Here is a 24,471-nt window from a genome sequence, read left to right as displayed (position 1 = left end):
CAGTCTATGCAAAGGAAGGAATGCCATGTACTGTATGTACTGCCCTCGGTCTGGCCCAGCATTTGCGGAGAAAACTATAATAAGTTTGACGAATCAAATGCTCGTAAAGCACAACAACAGCACGAAGCGACAACCGCAGGGACAGATGCACTGATGGAATTGTGGCGCCACATACCTTATGTTTCCATCTGATTTGGTGCACTATTTAACTTGCTTCTTGTGGCAAACATTGATACATGCAACTCACAAAGCATGTAATTAATTATATAATTTTTTTTAATTGCTTGACAGCCCTAATTAAAACAGCACTGACAGTAGCAGTGCCAAGTTAAGTTTTACAAGACAACATGCAGGATTTTGCACATTTTAGTCTACATGACTACATGTCATGTAAATTTGATGATAATCAGTCCACAGTTTAGACATGACAGCATGAAGCCAGCGGTTTCCACTCCCTCTAAGTATGCCTTGAACATTAAGATGAAAAGAGCTAAAAACTTCACTGAGATAAACTCTTTCCCACAGTGAACATTTTTTTTTATCTTTATTTGTCTAAATTCCATTATCAGCCAGCACTAATAGAGTTGCAAGTGGGGACCATTTTGAAAGCTCTCCGTGGTGGGGTGTTCAAGGACACTCTGACATTAAAAATATTTCACAGTTAGTTTTTAAATCAGCCTCCGTGCTGAATAGCATTACAAAAAGCCAATATTGTAACTTTGACAAAGAGGATGAAATATAAACCTTTGGAAAATATTCAGCAATAATATAGTATGTAAAATCTATGCAATATAGTTAATGGCCAAAAACACGATAAACCACCTTCATACTGTATCTTTGTTATTCACACTTATTACTGTTGCTATGCCTGGGTTGAAGTCTTAAAAGAAAGGAACTGGCTGTTCAATTTCTTGAGTAGATGTATGTATATTGAGGCTGCAGTGTTTCTGCCCCCTCCTATTTAGTGTTTCAGAGAGGAAAACAAGCATTACTGTATGACAAAAAAACTCAGTTTGAGAAATACTGAACCTATAATACACCACATACACAATCCATTATTGAATGATTCTGACCGCCAGACTGAGAAATTGCTGCTGTGGCAGGCGGGGTGTGAGTGACAGAGCTGATTTATTTCAGTCTACAATCATGTAACAGTAGCAACACAGGCACTGAGGAGAGGAGACAACTCCACGGGGCCGTGCAGTTCAGACACACACAGTCACACCTTGGTACACACACAGACATCAGACACAGACATAAACATCTCCAAACACATTCACTGGAGGAACATCATGAACCGACGCCCTTTTACTCAAGTTTTCTTCCTGCCAAGAGCTCCCACCTGGCAAGCTTCATACGGAAAATGAGAGCCAAGTCAAACTCCACAAGGTCATGTTTGATACAGGACCTGCCGAATGTACATGCTGCTGCTTTTTCTACACTTTTATTCCTGCTCTTAGCTTCAGCTCACAGATAGCTGTTAAATGTACTCCTCTTTGCTATATTTTGTTGGTGCTAAAACAATATATAAATTCAGTTCCTCTGTTGCGATGTTCAGAAGTAATGAGCTGAGAAACATTCAAATCCAGACTAACACCATGTTTTGTCCTGCAGCTGCTTCACAGTGACGGTCCATCAGCATTGGTCCCATTAGATTTTGGAATATAAAACAGAATAACCAAGCCCAAGGTGTAACAATCTGTTAGGATGCTATCAGCAATTTTGATTCTAACTAAAGCACATATTGTTATTACCGTTACTACTTGTAAGTCTCCTGTGTGTCAGGGGGAACATGATCATTTCTTAACCAAAAACAACCACTGGACAAGAGATCTATTAAGGTTGGAGAGCAGAGCAGATGAGAGGAGAAGACTGAAAAGAAGTGAACAGAGAGGAAGTAAATGGGTGGATGGATGGATGGATGGATAGACTGGTGGTGGTGGAGGGGGTTACTCTCAGAGTCCACCTGTCTGCAGAGATAAACACAGGGAGGGCGCAACAGCACGGACTAGGGCTTATGGGAGGGCCTGACTGACAGTGCTGACATTTAGAAAGAGCACAGTAAACAAGGTCTCACAGAGAATAAATAGCAGGGGGAGAGGACACACACAGACACACACACACACACAAAAATACGTACTGTACACATTAATGCATCACATCAATGTATGAATGCATGCCTACAAGCATGTATACACACACACTACACAAGCTCAAGCACTCACACACACAGAGCTGATGCAGACACCTTGACGCAGAGATACCTTTAGACTGGTCCAATCAGATACTGTTATGCAGCAGACAAAGCGAATGGCAGTAAATGCTTGCTTTTAATAGAACCCCCCCCCACACACACACACACACACCCACACACCCACACACACACACACACACACACACACACACACACACACAAATGAAATGATACACGCAGACAGGGAAATTAAACACGCCTACTGATTAATCCAGGACAGAGTGGATCGTCAGTGTTGTTCCTTGGCCTTTTGTCTCTTATTAAATGAAGAAGCGTAAAGCGTAAAAGTAATTGGAGCTGCCTACCTCAGGGCTGAATGCACCTCTAGAACATTCTGTTTTCACCTATTAGTGATAAAGGCACAATGATGAGTGCTTTATAAGAACCTGCTCAGAAACACCAGCAACACCATAAATAAAATGTCTTTTACATTCTAAATGTAAGATTCTGCAACAATAAGACAATAATAAACTACCAGTCGTTCAGCGAAAGGAGCCACAACCTGTTCAATATTACATTCAAAAATAAGAAAATATGAAATAAGTCTAGAAACTATATAAATAAACCAATACTTTGTGAAATAATTTTCAGAAATTATTAAAATGATAGCAGCGTTCTTATTTTCATAATAATTATTGGAGTTCAATTTTATTCCGTTATAGATTTATAGTTATAGTTTATTTTATAAAGACCTTTTTCAAAACTTTTACATTTTAATTTAAGTTGTTATCACCCATCAATAGTTGCTACCAAATATAGCCTGTTAGCTCCTGTTAGCTAGAGCTGCCACAATGTCAAACTAATTCTACTGAGAAGGGAGCTACTGCTGTAAATAAACATACTGCAAACACTGTAACTAACCTATGCTATTGGGCTGCCCATCCTACCTACTTAGTTTGCCAACTAACTAGGTGTCATATGGGCTTGAATCAGTAGTATCAAAATGAAGGACAGATACTCTTCCATAGAAAAGTGTCATTTATCCAAATACTGAATTTATATACAATTTTGAGGCACTTGTAGTTTATTTGAGTATTCACTTATATTCAACTTGAACTACTACATTATTACATTTTAGAGGGAAACATTTACCTTACTCCACTACTTTTATCTGAAAGCTAGTTAACTATTAGACTAAGATTTTATACACAATCAGCTGACAATAAATTACAGTTCACATGTCAATTCATCAATAATTCCAACACAATAACAATGTATCACTTTTACTTTTGATACATTTTTTGCTAAATATATCTTTACTTTTAGGTAGGTAAAATTTTAGATGCAGGATTTGTACTTTAATGGTGTATCTTTATGTTTTTATGAGTGGTATTGCTACTTTTACTGCTTCCACCTCTGTAAACTATGTGATGTTGTGCTGATTTTCTCAGACTCTATTGTTACTGTACAAATACCTAAAATCATCTGTTTGAAAACCTTGAGACATACTTTCAGTCAAATTAAATTGCAGTATGCAGAAGACAAGAAGAAAGCAGAAAAGACCTCAAGTTGCTACAGGAAAACATCTAAATGGGAAGGCATCTTAATTTAATCACGTCCAACTACCTATAATTATATGATAGATCTTGTATGATTCATCTATACAACCAAATTCTAATTACATACCTGGAAATAGGTTGGAAAAAACAAAGTACATAAATACAGGATGTAAATGAGTTTAGACCAAACAAATCTAAAGTAATGAGCAAACACAGCAAACCTGTATGCATACAAGAACAAAAAGCATGGCTGGATAAAAAAACTCTCAAGTCCCAACAGCCCAATGAAAAGGCACACTGTGTTATTGTGAAACCATGACAAAAAATATGTGAGGTTACAAGCGCTACTGCTTTCATCTGACAAACCACGAACAATAATATCACGTCTTTTTAAATCTAGCAGAGAGAAACTGATGCCGCTTTAGGAGATCAACATGCACCTCATTGTGTGAATATGCGCTGTGCTAACTAGAGCAACTAGGTCACCCAAATTTTCAAGGGGAAGATGTTTGCCTCAGGGCAGAACTCAGTGGGGTGAAACATTCACTGTGTTGGTTTTCAAGACACCAAGCAGACTCCACCATGCTGATCGCTACACCTTGGACTGCTGGATTTTATTTTGTTTTTGTGTGTGTGTGTTTTTTTGTTTTTTTTTAAGGCTGCAATACTGACTCCCAAACAGTATTTTATTAACAACACAAAAGCCACAATGAGAGTCACCTTGAAAGGACACTGTAAGTAAAGGAAGATATCTCACTCAAGTCCCTGCAGGATATGAGCCCTTGAAGCTGCCACCCTCACTGATGACACTAAGGAAATCTTCTGTTCTACCTGAAACCTATTTAAATGAGAACATGTGCATGGACCAGTACATGTCTGGGTGCACTTCAGTGTGGGTTAAGTATCCCAAAATACTTTAAATGAAAACTGTTGCTGTTACCGGGCAGAAAAAACTCGACATACTTTCATCGTTACTACTGTGTGGCACATCTCTCATTATTAGTGGGTAAATGGAACTTCAGGCCGACAGCCTGGTTACAGTTATTCTACAAGCGATGATGAAATATGCCTTACAGCTGTCTAATTTTACAGTCAGTAGCAGCATCACCAGGATTGCTGCAAGAACAGAAGTGATCTGTTTTATCCCTTTAAACAGTCAGTGAAAGGTCTTGCATCAGGAGAGATTGTTTTCCCCGCAGGCAAAACAAATGCAGATACCGTACGAATATGTGCAAATCCATGTACGGTCAAGCACACACACAGTAACCTACACGCACATGCACACACACAAAACATGTGTGTGTGTGGATACAAAGGGGGAATGTACAATTTGCAGAAGCACGGTGACATTCTGCCTCTCTCCGTACGGCGTACAAGGAAATCAATAGTTATTGGAGATGCATTTTCTGCCTGTAAGAGAAAAACACTCGGACAATAGGCTTCATCCTGCACAAAGCGCAGTGGAGTCTCCAGGCAGAACATGGTAAATATCAAGTGAGGGCCTGTGGGAGTAGGGATCCAGTACCTACATCATGTACTGCTGAGCACCTATGTGCAGGATGCAGCCCTGTAGGTGCAGAGATTTGTGTAATGTAAGAGCAAAGTGGAAATACATTCCGTAAATGTCACAAGATGGAAGCCAAGATAAATAAAATTGAGTGCTGCACAGGGCTATGATTTCTTTAACCTTCAGATACTCAGTCAGGGAAGGTTGATTCAACACCACTGCTATTTCTTGGCAACTCCCTTCTAAAACAAATACTTACATTCAGACCTATGAGCCTTACAACACAACATGTCTCCTATTGTGGGTCACTGATCAGCTTGGATGATGCAGTGATGATGCACTTACTTCACAAGGATTCTTTCTATATACTAGTTATGGGATCTTTTGGAAAACAGTTCTCAGTGTGTTCCATCAAACCGCCAGAGCAGCCATACACTGTCTCTGGGAACAGACATGGCTACTGGATTCTTTTTCTCATATCCTTTTAGATTTATGGTGGAGAAAGGAATGATTATCTGAGGAATGATTATCTCTATAAACTTGTTTTTTTGTATTGTATTTTGCATTTTGGGAGAATCAATTTTCAAACCATAGTCAAACACTGATGAGTTAGATGAGAAAATCAATACCACTCTCATATCTAACTGTCCTGTCTAGCTAATGTTTAGCAGTTTTGTTTAATCTGTATGAAAACTGACATTTATCTTTACCTTTGGACCAAGCCAGGCTAGCTGTTTGTAGCCTTTATGCTACTCTGAGCAAACCACCTCCTTATTTACCATACAGACATGAAAGTGTCTCCCACAATTTCTTTCAAGTTGTTGAGTACACATCCGTATTTATGAACGGATGGTGACATTAAAAACTTTTCAGTTTCTAATCCAAACCGAAGCAACAACTTCAGCCTCTCCATCCTCACGGTATAGTAACTACAGTTTAGATAGATTATGCATACATGCACCAGCCCACTGCACGTATATACATAATGCATTTGTAGCTTAATGTTTAAAGAGACACAATGCTTTATCTCTACCCGTGACCTAACCTGTCTCTGCTGGTTCTTACCGTGATAATACTGACATTATCATCTCATCTCCTCCTCCAAGTCCCCCTGGAAAGCTCAGAAAGTCGACCTCAGTGTCTCTAATTTCAGACACTTAATGAGATTTTTAATTGGTGACCTTTTGAGAATGGTTTCATGCCACAGCTCATGAGAGCACTCGAGGGGAGCCAACACATACCACTCAATACTCACGCCAGGATCCTTCATAACAGCCTTTCAAGGGTCTGATATTTACCTTTACCCACGGATAGACGGATGGACGGATGGACGGATGGATGGACGGATGGATGGATAGATGGATAGATGGATAGATAGATAGATAGATAGATAGATAGATAGATAGATAGATAGATAGATAGATAGATTAACAGCAGTAACAACAGTACTAGTCCGAGAACTTCATGGCATCTTAATACCACCACAGGCAGTGTCTGGAGACAGGAGAATGAAAACACAACACTCTACAACATGACCACATCCTAAACTACCTCTGCTGCTCTTCATCAAACTTTCAGCATTGCTCTGTATGACAAGTGACTGGCAAAGAACCAAATCTCAACAAACAATGCTCAGCTGAGTTGAACAACAAAGCAACACAGCATGTTGAAGCGTTGGTGTGGCAGACATAAATACATTGTATGTAGGTGGCGCTGAGTGTCTCTTTGTGTACCAACAAACAAAAGAAGCGATTCAAAGGACCGTGGATGCAGTGCAGCAAAATTTGTGGCCTCAGTTTCTTACCGTGGTGAGATATCGCATCCCTGCTGCATGAAGGCGCCCAGTGAAAACCAAAGGGAGTTGAAGATGCCGAACTCATTGGTTTGCTCAGGACTCTGTGGGTTGGTGTTCTGCTGAGTTGGTGTCTGGCCCTGCTGCATTCCGTTAGAGGCTGCAGCCTGGGTGGGAGTCTGTGGCTCACCTCCCTCCTCGTAGTCCTCAGCGTGCCACTCGTACGGGCTGAACCGACTGACAAGGAAGAGGACGACGCTGACGCCAATGTAGGCAAACACTATGCACATCCAGATCTCGTAAGCCAGTGGGTCCAGGAATGAAAACACACCAGGTTTGGATTTGGTGGGTTTCTTAATCATGATGGAGATACCAAGGGACATGAAGGGCTTGGAGAAGTCGATGACTTCTTCACGGACCAGGGTGATGGTCAGAGGAGCCACAGCCACATCTGCTTTCTGATGGAAAAAACCAAAGACAGACAGGGCCATAAACAGAAATACACTGCACCATCAATCTGTCCGTCTTTTATGTTCTGCAGTTTGTTAATGGTAAAACAACAGGATTGTGCAAACCAGAGTTCTTTACCAAACACCTACATATGGCAAGACCAGCTGTAGTAATAAACTTTAAAAAATAAGGAATCTTTTTAGACCCGTTAGCTGCATTTCTCTGCGAAAGCTAACGTCGGTCAGCCTCAGCTATACTTTGTGTTTACTACTAATCAGCACATGTACACATGCTAACACATGAAACTAAGATGGTGACCATGGTAAACATGATACCTGCTAAACGTTATTGTATTAGCATTGACATATTCAGGTGAAAGCACCACTGTGCCTGATTACTGTGTTACAGAGCTGGAAGCTAGCACGCTGTTAAGTGATTGCAGCAACCTTTAAATTATTCTCATGTTGTAAGCTTTTGGTTGCAGAAAAAAAGGCTATCCTGGTGAAAATTGTTGTAGTTAGTCCTTTTCAAGTCTTTGTCTTTTTGATTTTACCACTGGGGTATTTTAAAACTCTAGACGTTATGTGTATTTTCCACCTTTAAATGCAGAATAATCCAACACAAATCTGTCCACTCACCCCATACACCAGTTCGCCCACCATGCCGTTCCACATCTTGGTTTCAGGATCCCTGGCTCCATACTTGCCATCTGAAACAATCTTCAGTTTGTACTGGTAGCCCACATGTTTGGCTATCTCTGCAGCCAACTCGACGATGTAGCCCTCGTACTTATCGTTTCCCACGAGCTGCTCATGGTTCTTCTTCAGCATCACATACGGAGACTCCTGTTAGATGTAGGGAACCCATGTGTAACAACAGAATTTTTTTTTTTTTTTTCTCCTCTCATCAATTTTACTTCAAGTGTCAAAAATCACATACAGGAAATGAGTGACGTGTTTTTGAAGTAATTAAGAATTTCACTGATGTGAAAACAAAATCTACGCTGATATGCATTTCTTGACACAAGCCGTTGTGACAGTAAGTAACATAACATTTACAGCATGACAATTTGTTAAGCTAATTGAGCCAAAGACAGCGTTATTGCTTGTGATAAAGCTTTAGTATGTAGTTAAGTTTAATAATACTATGTGTAAATTTTGGGAAGCAATATTATTGATACATTTGGTGCTACAGTGCAATTCATAACACACACATCCCACCCTTATTCAAAGCTAAGGCTCGGGAAAAAAAAAAATCTTACTAGGCCCAAAATATAATTGCTGCTGTGAAAGGTTTGGAAGAAAAGATAATTCTATGAAATTACAAGGTATTATTTTGGCTTTGTTCCTTGAAGGTATGGTGTGTAATTCAAATACAAAACGTGCCTAAGTATGATCATTACAACAGTGTTGTCGTGTTGAAAGGAGTGTTGATAACATGCAGCAGGCTGTGAGGAAGCGGAGGAATTGGACAGGGTTATTAAAGCTGAGAAGACATTGGATCTGAGAGGGAAAAGGAAGTGTATGTGTGTGTGTGTGTGTGTGTGTGTGTGTGTGTGTGTGTGTATGTTTGAGCCATGTAGACGGCGCAGCAGCCACTGCTGACCTCTGCTCCGGGGCCAGGCTGTTCTTCTTGTTATATCACACTGACATTTGTACATCTCACACTGATTGGATGTCCTGAAAAATTACAGCTGACATGACACCTGGTGCTTCACATTACTTTCAGAAAAATGTGTTTCATATAGAATACCAGTCAGTCTGTATTGTCCACCAGCACGAGCAGGGCCTCAATTCCCACAAGTTGTTATGTGTGTCTGCTTTTAGCTAAGGCTGTGCTGAGCTGAGCAAATCCTGCCACCATATTTCATCAGGGTCTAGAGACGGTGTGGAGTGGGGGTTTCCTTTGTTTGTAACAGTTATCTGGGTTCTCCTGCTCTTTATGGTTGAGGTGAACGTAATCATTGTTACACGTGGAAACCCGAGGCCCAATGGTAGAAAAACGGCACCCCAGGGAGAGAGTGGGGAGAAAGGTCTGGCATGCAGTCCTTCTACATGCTGTGCACTTGCACTCAAAGTCACAGACAAAAACAGACACACACACAGACACACAGACACACACACACACACACAGACACATAGACACGTGAACACAGATACACGTGCGTGCACACAGAGATATGGCACGGCATACACACAGTCCTCCCGGACTCAGTCTCATCGACCTCGAACTGTTCCACTGAGATCCGCTGTCACTCAACCGTGTTAAATATAATACAGACACACACACATACACTCAAGAACATATTTCAAATACACATTATGTGTACAAATGTAAACACACACACTGCAAGTATACAGAATCAAAGAAAAGTGTAATAATCAAAGCATGTTTGATTATTTTTATCAGGGGTAAAAAAAAATTTAAGTTAGTGAAGTTAAACAGACCTTGATGGAGCTTTGAAAATCACACAATTTGCTCTTGAATGCTAAAATTTCTTGCCTATCAAAATAACTGCACTTATTTTAATAGTTGCACACAGTGAGTGCCATTAATAACCAACTTCTAAAACTAACCCTTAAAATTCCAGTCATGGCCTGGTTTTAGTGTAAAGCCATGATCCTGGAGACAACAAGCTCAGGTGCTCCATTAAACATGTCCTGCTTCACTCCTCCAGATATCCTGTTAGCCCAGGCTTGGTCTGTGTGCACAGGCTGGGAAAGCAGGGATTGCAGGGAAAGCGTGAAGTGATACCTTCACGTTGGCAAAACAACATTCTCCCTGAAGCGACGGATCAGTCGGCACAAAAGTTATAAGTTGCAAAAACTCTCCTGCTACCCTACAGCCCAATAAGTGTTCACACCTTATCTCTTCTCTTAGGTTCTGAGACAGAAAACCAATTTATCTTCTTAGAAAAGGGGACACTGATAGGAGATTATGTCAGAGAGAGTTATTTTAGGTCCGTACTCCTGGGAGACTGCAACCTTCGGGTTTAAATGAGGATTTTCATATGTTTTTTAATTAGATGCCAATAGACTACACATTTTACATAGTATACCTAATGCTCTACATCAGTGGCTGCCAACCTTTTTTGCCATTTCTCAAGTACCATTTTACTGACACCTCCTGTCATATTTTAAATATTAGTTAACACCATTCATATATAAAAGTGGATATTGTTAAAATAATAATAATAATAAAATAATTTCATACAATTGAACTGTCAATGTTAGGTTGATTTGATTGAGTCTACTTCTACCACTTGGAGTGGCAAATTTCAACAATTCATTCATTAATTTAATTCAGTGTTTCAATTTCTCTGCCATCTACACAACCTCATTTGCAACATGTAGTGTTAATTGGTTACAGCAGACCCAATGTGGATATACACTATATATTTAAATCAAATAATAATTTCTCTTAAAAGTAAATGGGCCACTCTACAGTCTTCCCTTTGGTGTAGTCACACAGGAAGTTTTTGCGTCAGGACTTATGCATGATGTCAGAATGGGAATAGTGAGAAAATGTTGGTATGGTCAGGGTGTAGCTAACCCTGTACAGTCACACAATGAATGTAAAAGTAGCCTAAATTAACTAGTTTTTTTCATGACATATTTCTAACCTTTGCAACAATGTTAAATCAGGTATAAACAAACTCTGTAAGATATGTAGCTCCTTCTTTAATTAGTTGAATTGATTATATTAGTGTTAATGCTGGAGTTTATTTAGAGCCATTGTGGCACAAATTTGTTGACACTTGACTAAATCCTTCCCCCATTTGGGAGATACAGCTGCAGTCAGAAATTCCCCATATCTTAATTAGGACTAGGAGGCTGATCAGGCTGAGCAGATATTCCAATTCAGCTGCTCATATATTTTATATGGTTTGAGTATAGCGTTATCAGATGATTCTCATCGGTAATGCCACTATATATTCTTCTGTTTTCTTGCTGCACTTACAAGGTCCCAGATTGAAAGCTTCTCTCTATAAAATAAAATAGCACAGATTGGAGTGTGCCGATGCCTCTCCCTGTTATTCTACATTGTCTCTCAGCTCCATCACCTTCACCAAGCCTGTATCTGGTGATGGGTGAATTTCTCTTAAGGAAAGCACATAGTTGAAATCCTTTACCCCCTTAACCTCTCACAGTGGAGATCAGCTGCACACACACTGCACTGCTAGACCTGACGTCTCCTGCAGAGTATCTTAAATCAGGTAGTGTGTGTGTGTTTTTCTTTTCACACATTTCATCCACTCATCGAAGAGCTACGCCTGTTCTCACTCCAACAAAATTTCATGGCGGCAGTAATGCCCACAGATAAAAGACATTCCCACTTGAAAAATACACCAGGAGAACAGAAAGAACCAGTGCTGGGCTCCAGGCGTCCACACGCATGGCGTATTCTCTGATATTAAATTTTCAACAAGCTGCAGACACTGAGAACATCCTGTACCTGCAGAGAAATGCAACCATCTTTATTACCCTCTACTGTACATCAGCCAGGTATTGCCAACTGTGTCCTTTCTTTTGTGAAAATGTCAGGATAAGCTGGCTGCCATGAGAAATGGTCAGACTGAATCTTTTCTTCTCTATTCTCAAACCCAACCTCCTTCACGGACCCTGCCAGCTCCATCTCAGTTATATAGGCCAGGACACTTAACACAGCCTGGCCAAGTCGTGTTGAACAGCCTGATGGTGACATCGGAGCCAAATAAAGATTATGGGAGGAGAGAGAAATGAGGGACACAATGACACTTCACACTGTCAGAAATAAGTGTTCTCCAGTGCTATTTAGGACTTTCTAACTACTTAAATGATGAGGAATGAACTCCTGGAGCCTTCCGCTCCACTCGGTTTTTCTTGACATGAAATGTCAAGTTGAGTTGTCCTTGTGTTGTCTTTTAAATGTAGATTGAATATGTAATGAATTAAGCCTGAAACTCATCAACATGCCAGTAGGACAGTGATCCTGAGACAAATTTCTACACCTGTATTGTGTTTGCCAAATAAAGAGATTCTGATTCAGATTCTGAGCAGGCACCTGTCAGACGGTGAAAAGTTAGCAGAACAGAGCAGAGAAAGGAAGGAGGGGAGCAAGATACAATCACAGATGTCTGCTGAATTCTTTCAGGGGCCTGAACCTTTAGGAACTCTATCATAAAAGAAAATGAAAAATGTTACCCTTACTTTCTCTGTCTGTGTGTCTCTCATTTCACCTGCCCGTTCTCCCCCAAGAATCCGTCAAACCGCTCTGTTTTACTCAGACTCACCAAGATAGTGGTGACTATGTACGTTCTGTTCTGCAGGCCGTAAGTCTCGTTGCTGCCTCTCATGAAGCTGGCGGTGGTCACATACTTCTCATCTTCGTTCCAGTAGCCGACCTAAGACAAGGAGAAATCCAGGGCATGTATTTATTAAAGTGCTAAAGATGAAATTTTAGATCGAGTGAAATCCTTTACTTTTGCTCCTACTCACATACTTGATAATAAAATCTATTTATCAAATTTCTTAGGACTACAAAATGTGCTTAAATTTAAGAGAGCTTGAGGTCTAAGATGGCCAAGAGTAGATGCTTGATGGCTGAAGTACAGAAACCCAGGGGAGTGTGCACCCTATCTACATCAATTGTACAAAATATCACTGGTCATATTTACTGTTATTGGGTATAGTTTAGAATAAGGTAATTTAACCATTTGATTTTACCATTTGACAGGAGCTTACATCACTTTTTTATTTATTGGCGCGCAAACAACAAACAAAGCTGACACTGACTGTCACTTTTCATGCATCTTCACTGTCTGCACTTGTCAATGTGACACTCAAATTTCTCTCATGTACCTTGTCTATAGCTTCTATCCTGCTCCGGTATGGTTTGCATTTCAGCTAGATTTCTCTTATTTCACCCCTGCTTATACAAATATATGGTGTATTATAAAAAATATTACATCGTTTCACATTTCACATTTTTATTGCCTTTAGATAATAAAAAAAAATTAAATCACTTTTTTTGCAATAAAACCATATCACTGAATTAATCATAAGGATATTTTTTTTAAAAGAATGAACAACAGTGCAGATGTAGCATAAGACCTTGTCTTTGCCATTCACATGAATAATCATGGATCACTTGAGAGCTGTTCTAAAAGGTTACCCTTACACTTCGCTGTAGGTAGCAGTAAATCGCTCGTTAAATGTGTCTTAATCTTCAGTCTTTTTTTTTTTTTTTTTTTACAGTCTTCATCTCTGTAGGGCATTCTTAACAGAAATTGTTAGATGTTTGATAGATACAGGCCTAGACCTTTCTTGGACTTATTGAATACTGGTGTAAGGAGCAAACAATAAATAATAATAATAATAATGAGCTTGCAGGCACAGTTTTTAAATAGGGTCCTTAAGCAAGAATAAATATTTGAAATTGGAGCCTCAGGCGACCTCAGTCTTACCTTCTTAGGTCCAGATGGGGCCAGTTCCATGACGCTCACGGTGTAGTTGGTTCTGCGGCCTTTCTCGTTGAACTGAATGTGACCAGTCAATCCATCTATACGGACCTGTAATGGAGTCACACATATTGAATAAGTAACTCACAGACTCAGACTCGCCCGGCAGATGGGTAAATAATGGCTGCCGTGAAGCATTTTCATACAAGCCATTTTCTTCACGTCTGCTCTGGCTTGAAGCATTGGCATGCCACGCTCACACGCAACGCATGTCGAGCGTAGTTTGCACATGTTTGTATATTATTCATTCGTGAAAATCCACGGTGCCTGGGTCCCTATGGAGGTGAGTGACAGACGGTGTGCGTGCATGTGTACAGTGCAGTGTGTTTGTCTTGGCTGTGTGATGGAGTTAATTGAGCGAACACGGCTTCAATCTCCAGTCTATCCGCAGGCAGATGGCTAGATTGACTCTGAGCAGGCCTCTGCACAGCCACTCTGCAGACAGAGCCTCAGGCCACACACACACACACACACACACACATACAGGCACACACACATACAGGCACACACACACAGACTCACTCCTCATTCACATGCAATTACATGTATGCCCTTGGAAACATTGGAAGCATTTATTATACACTATTCATTGTCTATGTAAATGGGGTCCCAGAGAAAATAAACATTTAACTTTTAATTGTCTTTTTAATTGAGAACTGTTTTTCTGCAAATAGTAAGAGTTTTTAATATAAAATAATTGTCCTTGTTACTCGATATACTTGGTTTTAGATGCATGAGTGTGTCTGTGTGTGCATGAGATCAAGAGGTCGCACAGCCAGTGCAGTATTTCCATTTCCACTGCCAAATATTTCATCTCTAAACTCAATTGCTGATGTCATATTCCATGATGATCACAGCCCAGTGTTATTTCCCGCAGGTTTTGTTTACTAGCCATGATGTCACATTTGATACCGGAGAGCTCTCCCACGACTTAATGTGAACTTTACACGACAGAATGAGACCTAATTTGTTCAGCCAGACCCAGCTCAGGAGCCGTTAGCCAATGTGCCACTCAAGAATTTGAGAAAGTGTGCGTACCAGTCCATGTATGAGCATGTGTGTGCGTGTATCAGTGTGTGTTTCTATGTATGTGCGCCAACCTGCTGCAAGGCTCTCTGGATATCTATGCCCTGTCCCCAGGGAGCTGGTGGGTTGGCAAGACACTCTCCGGCGTTGCCCCTGCGAGAAATGTCTATCCTCTGTCTCCTTAGATTCTGGAAGGCCGTGGACATGACTTTCACCCCGTCATATGTTAAAGCGCCTGTGTACTGCAAAGAGGGAGAAGACAATTCAAACAGAAGCGACACTAATAAGAACTCATACAGGTCTTGGCTGAAGAAAGGCAAGGCATTTTGAGTTAATTTTTTTGGCTCTATAAATACACAAATGTTTGGATTTGAAATCAATCTTCTATCTCAGCTGGTTGCACAGTTGTTATGGCTAAAAATCAATAATCATTTAATAGCAGAAGTCCCACATCTGATTCAACAAACTCAAAGGTAGATAGGATCAAGGGCTATCTGCCCACCAAATTTAATGAAAACCCTTTCATAACTTTTCCCAATATGCTGCCGACAATCACAAGCAAACCTACTGACAGGGGAAATAACAACCTGCTAGGTTGAGGTAACCCTAACCTCACACAGAAAATCAGTGATCACAACTACAAAGAACCGTGGCTGGATTTACTTTGACAACAGGACTTTCTGTATAAACTGCACAACTTCTTCTTTAAAGACAGAATAAGGAAAATAAAAGAAGAAAAAAAGAGATAGAAGAGAGTGAAGGGTAAATACTTTGAGTCCACTCTTGGGCACTTTGGAGTCCTTGTTGTCAAACTCCATCCACTGCTGGACGACGCGGCTGACGCCGGGCTCCGAGTTGTTGACGAGCTGGAAGCCGGTGATGTTCGCCCCACCTTTCCTCAAGTCTGTCAGGTCGATGTCCAGGAAACCCTGAGACAGGGAGAAGGATACGCAGGGAAAATCTGTAAGAATTCTGATTTTGTTCATCTGCACAGTCCACGATTATTGTGAGCAAAGCAGATTCCTGAACGAAAATCATCCAAAATGCCTGGCAGTGGACAATTAACCATGCTCGCCACAAAGAGTGGCCATGATCTCTGTCTTGAGGTCAGCTGGAGTGACAATCGCGCTTATTGGTTTGTGACCCCGTAAAGTAAATCAATGTCTACTTGCAAACCATGGTCACAGGTTATGCTTCAAAGTGGACCTCAACCATGAGCAGTTCAAAGAGAAAATCCAAAGTGAGAGTTTTTCTTTGGAGGTTCTTTCATTTGATGGATTTTCAAATGAAAAAGCCTTGAGGTGTCATGGTATCCAGCATTTCACCAAACAACAGCCAAAAATTGAAAAACAAATTAAATTTTTATGTGACAGAAATCTGTTTTGGTTTGTTTTTTATCCATCTAATCATCTTTTCGCCCCTCTGATTGTTCTTTGGACCCTTTAGGGGGTCCCAATCCCCAGACTGGGAACCACTGTGCTAGATGATTAACAGGATAAGAAAACAGAAATAAACACATTCCTGCTACACTGAGTAATATTTGTTTTTTGGACTTTTCTTTAATTGCTGCTTTTGTTTCGTCTTGGTAATTTTACCTCTAAAAACAGGCAACATATGAAACTGGTTGCAAGGCGATATTAAAATACACATTGCTTTGTTTCACAAGCCGAAAAGGCAGGAAACCGGTGGGTAATTTAGGAGACTGCATTGTAGTAACAGTTTTTAACTCTCCCATCAAAAGTGCAAGGGTTAATTGCATAATGAAAATGACAATTTTTTTCTTTTTCACTTAAGAGAGGTTACCCCATTGAGCAGACTGCATCCTTGTCTTTCCTGAGGGACATGAATAGTGAGAAAGGAAATAGAAAACCTCATTTCATGGCGGGAACAGTCCGCAGCTAATCTCTGATAGACTGAGTCCTCACAGGCTACTGTTAACAGGGGCAGGATCAAACCCTTATGGGCTACTGTGAACAATGCAAGGAATGCCGCAGGCGGAGTAGAATGGAGAGAGGAAGCGATTTACTGTAATGGTATCTCCTACTTGTATTTTTTCCCCTGACTATTATGTGGAGAAGACAAAAAGGCAGTTGAGGAGGAGAGGCCGTTTCAGTGTCTCTGTAGGCTGCCTGTTAGTTCGGGGAGAAGAAGAGGCAGACAAGTGGGAATGGGGTGGGAGTAGAGACGGGGCGGGAGAGGGGGCGAGAAGATTTGTCTGTGATTTGTCTAAGATTTAAGAGCAAAGTTTTGACTGATGAGAAGGAAAGGTGCCTCACTGGATTGTCTCCTGCTCGCCAGGCATCCGGCTGACAACACGCGCCTCTCTATCCTTTCTTCTTTCTTCCCTGCTATGATGTTATTTGTTTCATGCCATTTGATGTTCGGCTCTCTCCTGGCCGTATGTCTGTCTCAAACTCTCGCTTGTTTACTTTCTCTGATCTTCATATCCATACAGTAAGGACAGATGAAGGCTGGCTGTTAAGTAGCGCAACGTTTAAATTGTTTGATGCCCTTTATCTTTGGCGAAAGGTCGGACTGGAACAAAACGAAGTGTAGCTCAAGCTTCAGGAGACGAATGGAAGCAAGGGAAAAGGGGAGCAGCGTTCAATCCCCCTTCTCCTCTCACCAGCGTCTCCCTAATGTACCTGTGTGCGTTGCCAGGTGTCTATATTTCTCAGCTGAACAGACAGAGTTGTCTTTTTTTTCTGCTCCATGTGTGAGCTAATGCAGTGCAGTGAGCTGAAGAGGTTACTATAGAAACTAGCCTTTCTAACACTGGTCATGGAGGGGGTATCTCAGACAGATATTTTAACCACATTTAAGAATGTGTTCAAATTCTTTCTTCTTCTCTCTATTGCACTATGCTCTGTTTTTTTCAGATAGGCACACGCACGCACGCACACACACACACACACACACACACACACACACACACACACACACACACACACACACACACACACACACACACAGCTGCAAACGTAGACACAAGTAAATTAGTTAAATAATAAAAAGGTGCAAGGACATAGAAAAAGTAAAATTTTCTGCACACACACCTTTTAACGGGCCCATTATAAATGACGATGGCCACTTTGCGCATCAGCTGTTATTACCGTCCAAGTCTTATCATTTAAAATTAAATCTGGCAAACTGGCCAGACAAGAGAGATTGAGCCAATCTAAAAACCCCAGCAGTGAGAAATTGTTCAAGCCAGCAGCTGCATATTAATACTGTTATTACTACAGCTTCTGTTGATGTCAATTTTCTCTTCATTTGGCTGCGTTTAGTGTGTCTGCACAGTGCTGTAGGGGTCTACATACCATTTGCGCTGAGAAAATGGCAGCAGACAGAGAGAGCTAATGGATATAAGCTTGCATACATTGGCTCCATGACCTTTTTCTGTCACTGTGAGTCAGCATTGATTTCTGTCTCCGGCTGTCACAGGTTTCCCACTTGTGCCTCACTGTAAGTCTACTACTGTGCTGTTGTTCCGTCTACAGGTTTGACAGTGCGGGGAAAGAATATCTGATGTAGCTGGAGAGGAAAATGGGATGAAATAACTTGAGAGACACAAAACCAGATTGTTTAAGGCTAAATTCTTAGGCGCATACAAGTCTATTGAACTGGTTATAAAGTACTGGAAGTCTGGAATCCTGTTCAAAGCCACATTTAACAGCAATGCAAATACCGTCTGGGTATGAAAGTATGTAGAGATGCATGTGGAAAATCTCCAAAGAAATCTAGATGGATAAAAATCCAGTGCTGTGATTATGATAATTCCTTACCAGGTTAGCCAGGATGTAGTGATAGCTCTTTGCATTCTTGCCTTGTTCAACAATCTGAAAGACAAGGGTAGAGGAGAAATAAAGAATCAAATACCTGTGATGCAAAAACAGAAGGTCGGTTTGTGTGTGTTTTTGTGTGTGTGTGTGCAACTAAGACAGCACGGGGAGACTTTTGACAGCGTCTCAGCAGCGCGCCTGGTACAGTGTACGTACTTGACCTTGTGCAAGACAGAAAGGAAGGGAGGTTCATAGGAAATCAGAGCAAAGAGACTGAACATTGAAAGAACCACTTTATAAAAAGGTGGCTAACTTCGCAAATGTCAGCTTGAATCTTTGTGTAAAAAGGCAACATATTAACGGATTACCAACTCCACATAATAACAGTTATGAAAGTAGGTGAAAGAAAATGACAGTTCTGGAGTCCGTTAGGAACAACTATGACTAAAATGCCCTCCCCTCTCCTCTCCTCTCCTCTCCTCTCCTCTCCTCTCCTCTCCTCTGTGATGAAATGTATTAAAATGCTGTTTCTTACAACTTTGTTGCCTTTTGCCAGACACCCACTAACCACAACAAAATAAAACACAAACACATTATATCTACCACACACACTCCCACCATTAATACTATTCATATATTAAAATGGAAACAAAATTAATGAATTCACTTAACTATAAAAATTACAATGCATAACCACACGTAAAGGCAGTCACACCCTATAAAATCCCATGCTGAACATTAAAAAAGAAAGGACTATTCATTTTTATCACAAAATAAATAATTAAATGAAAACAGGAAATATTAATTGATTGACTGTACAGTTTTCTATCAGATTGAGAGGAATCTGATAGAACTGTCACAGGTTTAAAAAGTAGTAGAAAATGAATGAATAAATAAATTCATATTTAATGCAAGTAAACTGCCAAGTCAAACTGTCAAAATTGTAATTAGTCATCAGTTTGTAAATACTGTGCACACTACTATATTTGCTTCCCTCCCCCTCGTGCTCTTTCCTCTGTTTTCAGTATGGTTCCCCTGAGAGCTCTGATTTGATCTTTGATCTAATATTAAATAACTTACAATACTCTACTTCCCTGGAACTCCTTCATGGGCTAACAATACCATCAAATAATGCAGTCTTTCAGGGCTGAACTGTGCACAAGCCCCTCTCCTACGCCTGCTGTACACTCCATTTCTCTTCTGCCTACACTGCTGTCATTCTCTAACGGCCGGGCGACACAGGTCAGCCGAGCACCTAGGGTCAAGGCAGTTTGAACATCACAGTGAGAGTTGTGTAGTGTAGTGTAGTGCCAGAACCATTATTTTATTTTATTTTTTTTATGAATGAAACAGGCACTTCAAGGTGGTGATACACAAGTTGAATGTCTCAATCACCTGTGCCTAAATAAAGAGCCTGTTGTGCACGTCAGTGCGTATGTGTCATCACAACACACTGGGCAATCACATAACATAAGGCTGAGTGGGCAGCACTAATTTAAAACACACACCATCCAATTAATAGTCTTAGCACAGAGGAAAAAAAAATTGCACTGTCTCTGTTTAGGCACTATGCATGACCTCACACCTCTTCCTCTCTGTGAGCATTTTCCCCTATGCATACTTGGTCGAGTGTACTCATTTGTTTGTGTGTTACGTGTGTGTGTCTAATGATGCTGTAGGTCATGACAGAAGGTGGTATTTGTTATTAATGGTGACCCCAGCACAAGGCGGGCCCCGCAGCCGAGCCCCGGGCAAGGAAAATCTAGAGGGAAGGAGGAGACACACACACACACGAGCACTGACATCAATACAACCAACACCGGGGAAAAACACACATTTCTGCCACAGTGGACTGACTGTCAAATGGAAATGTTTTGGATGAGAGTAAATTTTTAATTATACATGCAGATTTGAGGAGTCATTCTGAGTTTAGGCCCAAGAGAACGGGTCAATTGTTTCTCTCTGTGTAGGAAACCAGACTCTGAGATTCCTGTACTGTCACAATATTTGTTCTCTGAGGACTCTTCATCAACATTCAGCCTACATGAGAAGCCAGCCTCAGGATACTGTCAGTGACATTATCTTAAGAGAATCTGTGTACTGTACGAGTAGAATGAGATGAACACAGTGAGTTTAAAGGGCAAAAGAGGCAGAGCTGTTGTGTGTGTTTGTGTATATGTACTGTATGTGTGCGCCATTGTTTTGGTGCACGGGCAGGGCAGCGTGGCGGCAGGGAGCAGATGTGGGTGATTGATGGTGGCCGTCTGAATGGAGAACTTCTCAGACTCAGCTCCTGTAAACTGGTGAGAACCCATGCAATAACCTTAACTGTAGACACTAGGCCATCAATAATGTTCACACAGAGTGTAGCCTACACATACAGATGGTGACTATCTGTGTGTGTGTGTGTGTGTGTTTGTGTGTGTGTGTGTGTGTGTGTGTGTGTGTGTGTACACTCTTTTTTTCTTATAAACAACAATGTATTGAAACAGAAAAAAAAAACTAAAAAAAAACTAAAAAAAAACGATTACAGCCTGCCTGAAAATCATAAATCAAGTGGCATCAACAAGCAAAACAATAGAAATAACAAATGTGTTATATTAATGTTATATTTATGTGTCAAAGCTTTACGTTATCACATGGCATATGTGTAGTTTATAACACCTTTCTCATAGCAGACATTTGACTTGTCATAGTATGAAAAGCACAGGTCCAACAAATGCCAGGTGAGCCAGCTAGCTGACCTTGCTGACCTAAGTGGCGAGCACGTTATTAAGATTACATGTGTGCTTTTTTGTTTTTGGTTATTTTTGAAGCAGTGGGTTCTTGATTTCAGACAGACAAAAGCAGGCTTCACATTTCTAGCCTGCTGAAAAGACAACTGTTCGTGGCAGAACCCTGTTAAAGGGATTTTATAGGTGCACTTGATAGTTATATGCAATATATCATGCTAAAAGACTGAGGCTAAAGCTAACAGGTACCAGGCAAAAAAGCTCAGCAGCAACCCTTTACCAGCTGATTATTCATGTAGAAGATGTGAATAACTACGTCAAGTATTGTTCTGTACTAGAGTGTAGAGTTAGTTAGTCCTAGTATTATAAGTATGAAAACGGTAAATGTAATCTTCATTTAACTACTTATTAGCCTACATACTCTTTTTATATTTTACTTTAATTTTAAGAAATATGTTTTATTTCCTAACTGGCATATAATGAGCATATAATATAGCGAGTAAGAGGTTAACTGCCACAGTTACTCAATGTAATGCTCCTTGGCCTTGGAAGTAATGCATGGTTACTACTGTTAGAAGTAAGCTAGTTAGTACATCTATTGAACGTTAGAGAGCTGTTTAATCCATTTCTGCCAATTTTTTTTGTGTTTTCGATTTTTGAAAGGCAACAAAAAATATCCAAACTATTTAAATGCTGAGTTGAACTCGTACTGCAGCTCCATGTATGCCTCTTCAACATGCAGTAAAATCCCAAGCTCGACAGATCTACCATGCCTAGTTACGGTTGCTAAGCTGTGATTGGACAATGTCTGCTCAGGGGAAGACGTCAGAATCCTTCTTCTTTGAATAGGACAGAGGTGAGTAAGTGATGATGCTATCACAGAAGAACTGTCGGCTCCAAATGCCAATGCTGTGTTATTTATTGCTCCTGTCCTTGATGCTCCAGAGACCAAACGCAACAGCAGACCGCCAACCAACCCCCACTGCCTCTCTCCTTTGTTCATTTGATTAAAACATGCACGGCCTTGATCTTAACTATGTGTTTTAAAAATGTGTTCAATATATTTTTTCTGTCTTTTAAAATTAATGTGCAGGCTAATGACTGAGTTTATAAGCTTGATATGTGTCCAAAAGGGAAAATCACTGATCATGTAAAAATTCCTACTTGTATTATCTGCAGCTTATACTGTATATACAGTATACTTTAAATTCCAATAAAATTACATAATCCCCTATCACTGCAAAAATAGAGAAAAGCTCTTTACCTTTTTGAGGATGCCAGTGAGCCTCTCAGTCTCACAGTCGATGATAATCTGGCCCTCCTTCCTCTTGTCCAAATCCTGGAACACTTTCAAGAAAGAGGCCTCTGTCATGGTCTCCACATTAACCGAGGTAACCAGCCAGTTCCTCTCTGCTGCTGTGTCCAGGACCTTCTGCAGCACTGACAGGCCTGGTGAGAGGAATGGGACAAAGTGAAACTCTCTGGGAAATGTTCAAGAACTAAAGTTCTTGTTCAACTGGAGAAGATAAACTGTGGGAGTTAAATGTGTGGGTCTTTACACCAAAAGTTCTGCAAACAAGATGAATGAACTGATGAATGATAGTTGGTGTTCATTTACTGAAAGTGATCCTGTATTTTATTAGGCAGCATGAGACATAAATTATGTGTAGGCAAATTTTATACTGCAAGTAGTTATATTATCAGCTGAAAGATAAATTAAAACAAATTGAGAACAAAACAGAAGCCGTGTGGAAAACCAAACTGCTCGTGATAAGCTTATCCATCAGAATCTCCCCTGTAGCTTCAGTGATAAAGTGTAACGAGGGACAGTCCATTAAGCACATTGACATGTACAGGTGTGCTTTTCCAGCTCGTACAGCGCCGGCCTAAATAATCACCACTTTCACACAAACAAATAATCAGCCCGTGCATCATCGCAGATGACACGCTCACAGCCAGCTTTACACCATCTAAGCCCCAATTACAGGTGGCGCTAGTCAATTACACTGTCACCGATACGCTGCTGAGACTCTTGAGCATCATGGAGAAAGAGGAAGAGCATCCAATGAGTTAGGGGCTCATGCTAAGACAGGAAATAAAAGGCGATTAGAGAACACATTGATCTTGAGCTCTGATTTACAATCTGACTCACTGTTGTACTCCTTTGCTGCTGGCAATAGACCAATCAGATTCCTCTCAAGCTGGCAGCCACTGTAGTTCCAGAGACTAAATAAAGTAATTTCACCCGCAGCAGACTGGCAGCCATTACCCAAATGAATTATAGCAATTACAAAATTTAGAAATGTAAACTAATACATGATGTAGTTGTATTTGTTTTTTTTCCCCCTACTAAGCTGGCAAACACTACTAAAGCCACCGTGGGCCTGTACATGATGTGTTTTGCCTATCCTCCATGCTTGTTTGTTCATGTTCATACAGGCATTTCATGCACATTGAGCAAATGTAAAAACAGCTTATTCAGTACAACAACAACATCAACAACAACAACAACACAGCTTGTCAAAAGAAGAATGAGAAATACAGTCACAGCCTCTGAAAGATTATTGCCCAACCTTAATAGAATGCACACCAGCTGCTCTCCAGGCAATTCATGCTGCCTATTTGACACAAGGTCATTAAGAAATGAAAAGATGGATGGTTTTTCACCTGCACATATGACCACAATACAGTACATGTAAATAAATTAGACAAGCAGGAAAATGCAGGGATGTTGAATGGAAATGATACCCAGCATTACTGGGGAGGTAGATAGAGACGTATGGCAACTTTTATGGTGTCTCTCTCTATTCACTGTTGTTCAAGAGAGAATAACTATTCCTTGGCACTGACAGGTTTAATAGTAGCTTTGAAACTGGTGATAGACATGGGAACACAGCAGGCCGTTAATCATGACCATGAATAAAGTCAGT

At 40.6% G+C, this 24,471-nt stretch overlaps 1 protein-coding gene across 2 annotated transcripts in view; it reads right to left on the bottom strand.

Moving 5' to 3' along the window:
- LOC111226505 (glutamate receptor 1-like) overlaps positions 1-24,471 on the bottom strand; it is a 66,017-nt gene that overhangs the window by 23,135 nt on the left and 18,411 nt on the right. For both annotated transcript variants that reach the window (XM_022751692.1, XM_022751691.1), the window contains exons 4-11: positions 22,806-22,990; positions 18,813-18,866; positions 15,798-15,956; positions 15,102-15,269; positions 13,948-14,052; positions 12,775-12,885; positions 8,141-8,347; positions 7,065-7,510 (exon numbers count right to left, since the gene is read on the bottom strand). In XM_022751692.1, coding sequence (XP_022607413.1) covers positions 7,065-7,510; positions 8,141-8,347; positions 12,775-12,885; positions 13,948-14,052; positions 15,102-15,269; positions 15,798-15,956; positions 18,813-18,866; positions 22,806-22,990 — 1,435 coding nt within the window. The remainder of the gene's footprint in view (positions 1-7,064; positions 7,511-8,140; positions 8,348-12,774; positions 12,886-13,947; positions 14,053-15,101; positions 15,270-15,797; positions 15,957-18,812; positions 18,867-22,805; positions 22,991-24,471) is intronic.

This window comes from Seriola dumerili, unplaced genomic scaffold (genome assembly GCF_002260705.1).
Source record: "Seriola dumerili isolate Sdu_G_001 unplaced genomic scaffold, Sdu_1.0 BDQW01000161.1, whole genome shotgun sequence".
Taxonomy (NCBI): Eukaryota; Metazoa; Chordata; class Actinopteri; order Carangiformes; family Carangidae; genus Seriola; species Seriola dumerili.
This window is presented reverse-complemented; position numbering and strand designations above follow the sequence as displayed.